The sequence below is a fragment of the Callionymus lyra genome, chromosome 9 (genome assembly GCF_982586985.1).
Source record: "Callionymus lyra chromosome 9, fCalLyr1.hap1.1, whole genome shotgun sequence".
Classification (NCBI taxonomy): Eukaryota; Metazoa; Chordata; class Actinopteri; order Syngnathiformes; family Callionymidae; genus Callionymus; species Callionymus lyra.
Genome location: NC_141826.1, coordinates 23,035,561 through 23,045,754, shown reverse-complemented (window position 1 = coordinate 23,045,754; position 10,194 = coordinate 23,035,561). Strand labels below are relative to the sequence as shown.

General features: G+C 36.3%; 1 protein-coding gene across 1 annotated transcript; it reads left to right on the top strand.

Moving 5' to 3' along the window:
- The first annotated feature begins 1,413 nt into the window (after positions 1-1,413).
- On the top strand, positions 1,414-10,056 carry p2rx3a (purinergic receptor P2X, ligand-gated ion channel, 3a). The gene is made up of 12 exons (XM_087798423.1): positions 1,414-1,547; positions 2,898-3,033; positions 4,278-4,349; positions 4,664-4,733; positions 4,802-4,895; positions 4,966-5,043; positions 5,104-5,245; positions 7,170-7,306; positions 7,366-7,459; positions 8,979-9,044; positions 9,101-9,178; positions 9,879-10,056. The coding sequence occupies exons 1-12, from the start codon at positions 1,414-1,416 to the stop codon at positions 10,011-10,013; spliced, it is 1,236 nt and encodes a 411-aa protein (XP_087654549.1). The 3' UTR covers positions 10,014-10,056.
- The last annotated feature ends 138 nt before the right edge of the window (positions 10,057-10,194 follow it).

The following is a 10,194-nucleotide window of genomic DNA, read 5'->3' as shown; positions in this document are numbered from 1 at the left end:
TAATTTTAAACTGTGTTCCAATGCTTTTTTTGTGAAGGACATAAAGTAATTTTAAATATTATTCTTTATTTTTTCAGTCATAGACAAACTCCATATATACAGTCTCTTATAGAATTAGTCTCTAAAATATTTGTTATTCACTACATTTCACTATTAATATTATTTAAAGTTTGCCTTTGACTTATAATATCATTTTTGAATAAAATTATGATTTTTTTTTTTCTAAAAATCTATAGTTTTTCATGCCACTCTGTAATGCTAACATGTTAGCATCGCAAGTTTTTACACAATTTGAGTGATTTATTTGTTATTTCCACAGTTAACAAGTGTCTATTAAGCTTAACTTTACCAGCCTGTTGCTTATAAAATACTTTTAGAAGTTAATTTATGTTCGTTAATTGAATCAAATGAATGTTAAACATGCTAGCTTAGCTTGTTGCTAACGATGCTAGCTGAAACCATTCTTTTATATATTTTGATTTGATTCTAGATTATTTAGATTAAATTATTAATTGATTAATTATTCTCCTTTTTATCTCACTGTTATTTCTATTATTCAATTAATAATAATTATTCAATAATTCAAAGTAAATAAGATTTATTCTGAATTATCTAAATATGAATCTAAAACCTATGTCTTCATGTGCTTTTATGTATTTTAATGTAAATAAATGGATAGTAACAAGTACAATTATATGTATATTATTTAACAGAATATTACAATTTAAATGAAATAAATTATATATTATTTATTATAATATTGAAGGACTTGACTTTCAAAGTTCGTATGTATTTATTTTAAAAGTGAAAAGGTACAAATACTGTAGAACAAGACCCTTTACAGTCAACAAACTGAGATGGAATTGTGAAAATCTGTATATATATATATTTGAATATATATATGGGGTCCCAAGAAGAGAGGTGGGGGTCTGCAGGGTGAGGGGTCTGAGAAGAAAGATCTGCAGCAGGACTTTTGAAGTAGTTTTGATCGTATAAATGTATCTTAACCTGAAATAAACCTGTAGATTCTTCATGTATTGTCACTTGTGTACTTCCTAATATTACGTGAAAAACTAAAAAAACGTTTGAAAACTAATTGAAATGTTTGTTAAAAAAATAAAAGAGTAAAAGACAAAGTTCTGAGTTGAATTGTGATGAAACAAGAAGCTGTTGGTTCTGAGGTTATCGATCGAGGCCCGACCAGATGAGGACGAGGGAGGGGGAACGAGGGGCTTGTGGTGGACGGGTGAGGGAGGGACAGAAGACTGGCTCATCTACCGGAGAGGAAGGAAGAGAAGGTCCACTCTTGAGATCCACGCAGAGGAGACCGGAACCCTTCTGCGGAGGACGAAGACCTCCTGCCCAGGATCAGAACCCGCTCAGCTCGGAACACTTCGGGCGTGACCTGCAGCCATGCCCTCCCTGGTGGGGGTCTGGGTCGCCGACTTCTTCACCTACGAGACCACCAAGTCCGTGGTGGTGAAGAGCTGGTCGGTGGGAATCATCAACCGGATCGTTCAGGCGCTGATCATCTCGTACTTTGTCGGGTCAGTACACAGAGATACTTCAATATTAATATAAATATAAAATGTTGTTGTTTTAATGATGACCTTGAGAGGAACGTTTGATTAAAGTGGAATCATTTTTAAACTAATTAAATGTTCAAAACAATAATTTAATTTAATAATAATGATATAAATGTATTATATGTTTATGTTTATTATATGTATTTTATTGACATATATGAGATGGTCATAGATTTAATCAAGTCGCAAAATTAGTTTTTATTTTATCATTTATTTAATCAAAGCAAAAGACAAACATGGAACAAATAACACATAATGTAAAATATATGAAAATAATGTAAACGAAAAAAACTTTAATATAAATTTATATTTATATATATACTGTACATTTATTTATTCATAAATTGGTAAAACAAGAATAAGCTTGTTTCTTTTTTGTTCTTTAAAACTTTTTTGATACTTTTCTTTTAAGAAAACAGGGAATACAAACATTCTTAAATAACAATCATTTTCTTTTTTTTATTTAATTTTCTTTTTAGGTAATAGATTGAATTATTAGTTAATTAAAAGGTTGAATTATGTTTTACGATTTTTTAAATCAAACAAATATTCCAATAATTAAAAATCTTTTTTTTAAATCAATTAATACATTTTTAATTTGTAGCCTTTTAAATTTAGTATTAAAATGTTGTAACTATTTTACCTTTTTCTTTTTTTTATTGGTTTAATTACAATATTCAACACAATGGAAATAATCTTTTTTTTTTTTACATATATACATTTATATATATATATATATATATATATATATATATATATATATATATATATATATATATATATATATATATATATATAAATATATATATATATATGCATTTCAAACACCTGAAAGTGATAAGTTGTAAAAAAGAATTCGGTAAATTGACCAAAATAATTATTAAAAATATTGTTAAAAAAAAAGAAGATTATTTCCATTGGGTTTAATATTGTAATTAAACCAATACAAAAGTAAAAGGTAAAATAGTTACAACATTTTAATACTAAATTAAAAATATATCAATTTATTTAGAAAATGTATTTTTTTTAATTATTGGAATTTCTGTTTGATTAAAAAAATCCTAAAACATGATTCAACCTTTTAATTGACTAATAATTCAATAAATTACTTGGATACTAAAATTCAATAAAAAAAATAAAATTATTCGTTTTTTTCAGCATTTTATTATTAATTTAAATATTATTTTATTATATTAATAATATTTAAAAGCTGAAAAAGGCAAATGGATGACTTCAATGTTGGTGCAGGTTGATGATTGATCACATGATAAGTTCATGCACCTGCTCCTTCCTCACCTGCCCCCCCCTCAGGTGGGTGTTCCTCCATGAGAAGGCCTACCAGACGACCGACACCGGCATCGAGTCGTCCGTCATGACTAAGGTCAAAGGTTTCGGCTTCCACAACGGTCGGATCATGGACGTGGCCGACTACGTTCTTCCTCCCCAGGTGAGTGATTTTTCCTGACGAGACGAACACGCCGACGACCTCATGACCTTTGACCTATGATGATGATGACGATGATGATAATGATGATGATGATGATGATGATAATGTTGATGATGAAAATGATGATGATGATGATAATAATGATGAAGATGAAGATGAAGATGAAGATGATGATGATGATGAAGATGATGAGGATGATGAGGATGAGGATGAGGATGAGGATGAGGATGAGGATGAGGATGAAGATGAGGATGAGGATGAGGATGAGGATGAGGATGAGGATGATGAAGATGAAGATGAAGATGGAGAGGATGAGGATGAGGATGAGGAAGATGAGGATGATGTTTAAGATGAAGATGAAGATGAGCAGGATGAGGATGATGAAGATGAAGATGAAGATGATGAGGATGAGGATGAGGATGATGTTTAGGATGGAGACGAGGACGAGGATGAGGATGAGGATGAGGATGAGGATGAGGATGAGGATGAGGATGAGGATGAGGATGAGGATGAGGATGAGGATGAGGATGAGGATGAAGATGATGTTTAGGATGGAGATGAGGATGATGATGATGATGATAAAGATGAGGATGAGGATGAGGATGAGGATGAGGATGAGAATGAAGATGATGATGATGTTGTTGAGGATGAGGATGAGGATGAGGATGAGGATGAGGATGAGGATGAGGATGAGGATGAGGATGAGGATGAGGATGAGGATGAGAATGAAGATGATGATGATGATGATGTTGTTGAGGATGAGGATGAGGATGAGGATGAGGATGAGGATGAGGATGAGGATGAGGATGAGGATGAAGATGAAGATAAAGATGAGGAGGATGAGTATGAAGATGAAGATGAAGATGAAGATAAGGAGGATGAGGATGAGGATGATGATAAAGATGAGGATGAGGATGAGGATGAGGATGAGGATGAGGATGAGGATGAGGATGAGAATGAAGATGATGATGATGATGATGATGTTGAGGATGAGGATGAGGATGAAGATGAAGATGAAGATGAAGATGAAGATGAAGATGAAGATGAAGATAAAGATGAGGAGGATGAGTATGAAGATGAAGATGAAGATGAAGATGAAGATGAAGATGAAGATGAGGATGAGGATGAGGATGAGGATGAAGATGAAGATGAAGATGAAGATAAGGAGGATGAGGATGAGGATGAGGATGAGGATGATAGATTCACACTCTGGCTTCTACTCGTTCCCCTCACGGATGTTTCAGGGCGCCGGTGTGTTCTGCATCATGACGCGACTCATCATCACAGAGGATCAATTCCAAGGCAGATGTCCGGAGGTGGTGTATTGATTTATTATCTACTATTATTGATTATCTGCACTCGCTCCACAGGAGCAGGAGCGTAAAAAAGGATATTTAAGATTAATTTCTGATTTTTATGATGAATAAATTTTATATTTTTTATCGTTTCACTTATGGACTGATGAAGCTTCATGTCATGTCATGTTGTTCAGAGGTCAGTAGGTGGCGCCAACAGTTAAAAAAAAAAGGAAAATAGTGCAGAGACGCCATCTAGTGGACTCTGAAGATAATGACGCTGCTCCATGAAGCTTCACTTTATCGTCATAGAAATTCACGGTGTGTTTCCTCAGTTAGGGAAGAAGTACACGTGTACGACGGACGACAACTGCACCAAGCATATCCCCTCCATCCTCACCAACGGTGAGACCTTCCTTCAAGAACGTTCCCGAAGAGCCTGAAGAGCCTGAAGACCACGTTTGTTCCCACAGGTCAGATCACGGGAGTGTGTCTGAAGCCCGACGACAAAGTAGGTCGGTGCGAGATCGAGGGATGGTGTCCGGCCGAGGACGACACGGTGTCAATGTGAGACGAGAGCCATGTTTTGAGTACCATTTCCCGCCGTCACTCACCGTCCCTGATGTTCTCTCCGCAGGAAGCCCATGACGGACATCCTGAACTTCACCATCTTTATCAAGAACAGCATCCGCTTCCCGCTCTTCAACGTCACCAGGTTTGACCGCAACAGGTCAAGGATAGAACTCGCGCAATAACGTGTTTTTTTTTCTTCCAGAGGGAACTTCCCGTCCAACATGACGGGGGACGCGATCAAGAGATGCATCTACCATCCACGGGACAACCCGTACTGTCCCATCTTCTCGGTGCGAGACATCTTCAAGTACACGGACCAGAACGTGTCCAGCCTCGCCGAGCAGGTTCAACATCATTTGTTCATTTTTTAGTTTATTTTAGCGAGTAAAACTACTCACTCGTATACAAACTACTAGTGATGTGTCGATGAAGCTTCATGAAACAGTGTCATGTTGGTCCGTAGGTGGCGCCGTCTGTTTAAAAATGATGTTTCATTAGAACAGTTGTTTAAAACATAGGAAAAGAGACGCCATCTAGTGGGCACTGAACATAATGACACACTGTAAGTAAGTAAGTAAGTAAGTAAGTAAGTAATATTTATTTATATAGCGCTTTTCGAGACCAGGGTCACAAAGCGCTTAAACAATCAAAACGATACTCAAAAAAGTACATACTTTAAAGATCAAGATAATACTGAGAACACAACAGGAGTTCGAGAAATTCAAGGAAAAGCCTGAACAAATAGAAACGTCTTAAGATGTTTCTTAAAGGAGTCAGTAGATCCATCAAGCGCAAAGAGAGAAACTGTCCTTATGTTCAGAGGTCAGTAGGTGGCGCCGTCGGTTTAAAAATGATGTTTCATTACAACAGTTAAAATCAAAGGAAAATAGTGCAGAGACGCCATCTAGTGGACGACATGAAGCTTCATGAAACAGTGTCATTATGTTCAGAGGTCAGTAAGTAAGTAAGTAAGTAATGTTTATTTATATAGCGCTTTTCCAGACCAGGGTCACAAAGCGCTTAAACAATCAAAACAATATTCTATAAAGTATATACTTTAAAGGGCAAGATAAAACTGATAACACAACAGGAGTTCCAGTCAGTAGGTGGCGCCGTCGGTTTGAAAATGATGTTTCATAAGAACAGTCGTTTAAAACATAGGAAAAGAGACGCCATCTAGTGGACACTGAACAACATGACACTGTTTCATGAAGCTTAATGAAACAGTGTCATGTTGTTTAGAGGTCAGTAGGTGGCGCTGTCAGTTTAAAAATGATGTTTCAATAGAATAGTTGTTCAAAACAAAGGAAAATGGTGCAGAGACGCCATCTAGTGGACTCTGAAGATAATGACACTGTTTCATGAAGCTTCGTCTCTACAAACTACTATCACACTATAAATACATTTTATATGATTTAATATTTAGTTTGTTTTCAGAATCTCAATATAAATCAATGTTTCTGTCGTTACAAAAGGGTCAAACTAATATAAATAAACATTTTAACTATTGAAAATTAAACTGTATTTACTCACAATACTGTAGAAAAGAGAATTTATATATATTTTTTATTTAATTTAAATTTTATTTGCTTCATGTTTACTAAGTATAAATATGTTTGTGCTGCTGATACTGTACACATTTGCCCACTGGAAAATATATTATCTAAAATTGAAAAAATCACAACATATAAATATATAAGTAACAGTAGTAAAGTAGTTTATATTTGGGTCAGAGAAATCCATGTCGCTAATAAAGTAGAATTACAATTTAATATTTCTACTTCATTTTGGATTTAAATCCCTAATAACTATTTTATGTTTTAAAATTAAACACTTCAAATTCTATATAGCTTCATTTTTAAATAAAAACTGCAACATTAACAAAATATACACTAAAATAATAAATACATGACAGGATATATAAAAAATATATTTGAAATATTAACATACTTTGTGCTTAAATATAACTAATAATAATCATAACAAAGAAAGGCTTTTAAAGGCCCCTCAACACAGGAAGTGTCCCCCTCCTTCTCTCTCACTGAGTCTGGTTCTGCTCGAGGTTTCTGCCTGTTAACAGGATGTTTTTCCGCTCATTGTGATTGGCTTGTTTTCTCTCATAAAGCTTTATTTTAAGTCAAGAGTTTTCTTGAGATAACCCTGTTAAGTTTTGACACTTTGAATAAAGTTCAATTAAAAATTGAAAGTTTTATTTATTTTAGTGTTTTTTTTCTGAATTTCTGAGACCAAAGGCTTGTGTCCCCCCAGGGAGGAGAGATCGGGATCAACATCGAGTGGAAGTGTAACCTGGACCAGGACATCGAGTACTGTAAGCCCAGGTACTCCTTCACCAGGCTGGACGCTCCCTTCGCCAAGAACGCCGTCTCTAAAGGTTACAACTTCAGGTACGAGGTCGTTCGACCGCATGTTTTCCGTCTTCTCAAGGTCACTCGTTTTCTCTCAGGTTCGCCAAATACTTCAAGACTCCCAACGGGACCGAGTATCGGACGCTTCATAAAGCCTTCGCCGTTCGCTTCGATGTCATGGTCACCGGGAACGTGAGTTGAAGAGACGATCGTCAAACTGACGACATGATAGTGAGCGAGAGAAAGTTGCTCTAAATACCAACCTCAATACCCATAATGCACTGCAACACTTTGTGAGACAGTTAAACTGTTTTTCTTTTTCTGTCATGCTCACTTTTAAATAAAGGTTTATTCCATTTAGTCAACACAAGGGATATCACAAACTCATTTGTTTTCGGGCCTCCGGGTCACCTTGACCCTGAGATAACACAGGGGCTACCACAAACTCATTTGTTTTCGGGCCTCTGGGTCACCTTGACCCTGAGATAACACAGGGGCTACCACAAACACATTTGTTTTCGGGCCTCCGGGTCACCTTGACCCTGAGATAACACAGGGGCTACCACAAACTCATTTGTTTTCGGGCCTCTGGGTCACCTTGACCCTGAGATAACACAGGGGCTACCACAAACACATTTGTTTTCGGGCCTCCGGGTCACCTTGACCCTGAGATAACACAGGGGCTACCACAAACACATTTGTTTTCAGGCCTCCGGGTCACCTTGACCCTGAAAGAACAAAGGGGATACCACAAACACATTTGTTTTTCAGGCCTTTAGGTCACCTTGACCCTGAAGGAACACAGGGGATACCACAAACACATTTGTTTTTCAGGCCTTTAGGTCACCTTGACCCTGAAGGAACACAGGGGATACCACAAACACATTTGTTTTTCGGGCCTTTAGGTCACCTTGACCCTGAGATAACACAGGGGATACCACAAACACATTCGTTTTCAGGCCTCCAGGTCACCTTGACCCTGAAAGAACAAAGGGGATACCACAAACACATTTGTTTTTCAGGCCTTTAGGTCACCTTGACCCTGAAGGAACACAGGGGATACCACAAACACATTTGTTTTTCAGGCCTTTAGGTCACCTTGACCCTGAAGGAACACAGGGGATACCACAAACACATTTGTTTTTCGGGCCTTTAGGTCACCTTGACCCTGAGATAACACAGGGGATACCACAAACACATTCGTTTTCAGGCCTCCAGGTCACCTTGACCCTAGAGCAGGGGTAGGGAACCTGGTCCAGAAAGAACCGCAGTGGGTGCAGGTTTTTGTTCCAACCGATCAAGCATATACAGTTTAACCAATGAGGTTTCAGCTCAACAAGCAACACCAGACTGACAATCAACTGATTACACTCCTAAGACACCTGATTGGTCAGAATGTGTCCTCTTGAATGGTTGGAACGAAAACCTGCACCCACTGCGGCTCTTTCTGGACCAGGTTCCCTACCCCTGCCCTAGAGAGATAACACAAAGTTAAGGGTAAGTAGAACTATTATATATCTATTTTACAAATTAGTGTGACTTTGTAAGAACAACAAACATCAGACTCACTAAAAAAAAAAAACTTTGTTACTGTCAAAACAAAGCTCCTTGGGGGAGGTATTAGCTGACAAGGTGCTGTTTTTGTTATTGTTGTTGTTGAACGTTTCTGTTTCAACACTGAAAACAATAACTGTGTTTCTTTTTTTTCAAGGCGGGAAAATTTGACACGGTCCCGACACTGATCAACCTGGTCGCCGCCTTCACCTCCATCGGACTGGTTGGTTTTTAATGTTTCACTAGAAGTGACGCGTTCGTAACAAACTTTATCGACAGGGAACGGTTCTGTGTGACCTCATCCTGCTCAACTTCCTGAAAGGAGCAAAGCAGTACAAAGCCAAGAAATTTGAAGAGGTGAAGAAAAAAATCCATATTGTTTTTATGATAATTTAATTTTGCTTAAATTATTATAGATTATTTATTTTATATGATGTGTTAAGTTTTGATCTGAACACGTTTATGTTATAGGTTATTTTGAATCTGTTCTGCTATGTGTTTATCAATATTATATTTATATATATGTCTATATTTTTTATTTTTCACTTTTGTCATTTAATTTAGTTTATTTTAATTTAATTTCCCATTTTTTGTTTAGATTTTTGTTATGTTTTGTTCCAGGACTTTCATTTTTTATTGTGATTTATATTTAAAATGTATATCAAAAAAGTGTTTATTTATATAAATTGTTTTTAAATCTGATTTTTTATACATATTTGAAAAGCGTATTGTTTCTAATTTATTATAAATTCTCATTAAAGTTTTTTCTTTCACTTTTGAAACAAACTATTTGTTTACAAATATTGTTTCATCATCAATTGTTCCTTTTGATTACACAAATATGAATTCATTTTTATTATTATGTAAATAGTTGTATTACAAATTATATATATATATATATATATATATATATTTACTTAAAATCAGTACTATAATACATAATAAAGTACTATAATATACAATATTTATTTTATTTACTGTATTTTTCTTCCACTTCTTCCCTCCGTATAAATGATGTTGATTGGTCGACGTGAACTCTGTGACTCCGCCCCCTCAGGTGTCAGACGCTCAGATCGCAGCTTCCCTCGCCGCGAGCCCCGAAACCGAAAGTCAGCTGTCACTCAAACGAGGCATCAAGAGCTCCTACGACTCCGGCGCCCTTTCCCTCGCCGCCTCCGACCAGCCCGTCTGACGGTCGATCAAAACCACCCCTGCTTCCTGTTCACCTGACAGGAAGTGACACGACCTCGGCTCAATAGTTTCATCCTGTATAGCTGTAAAAACGTATATGACATCAAATAATGTCCTGCTTCGCTCTGCTTGAATAATGAAAAACACAAAAGAGAAATGTTCATGTTAGAATCATCATCATT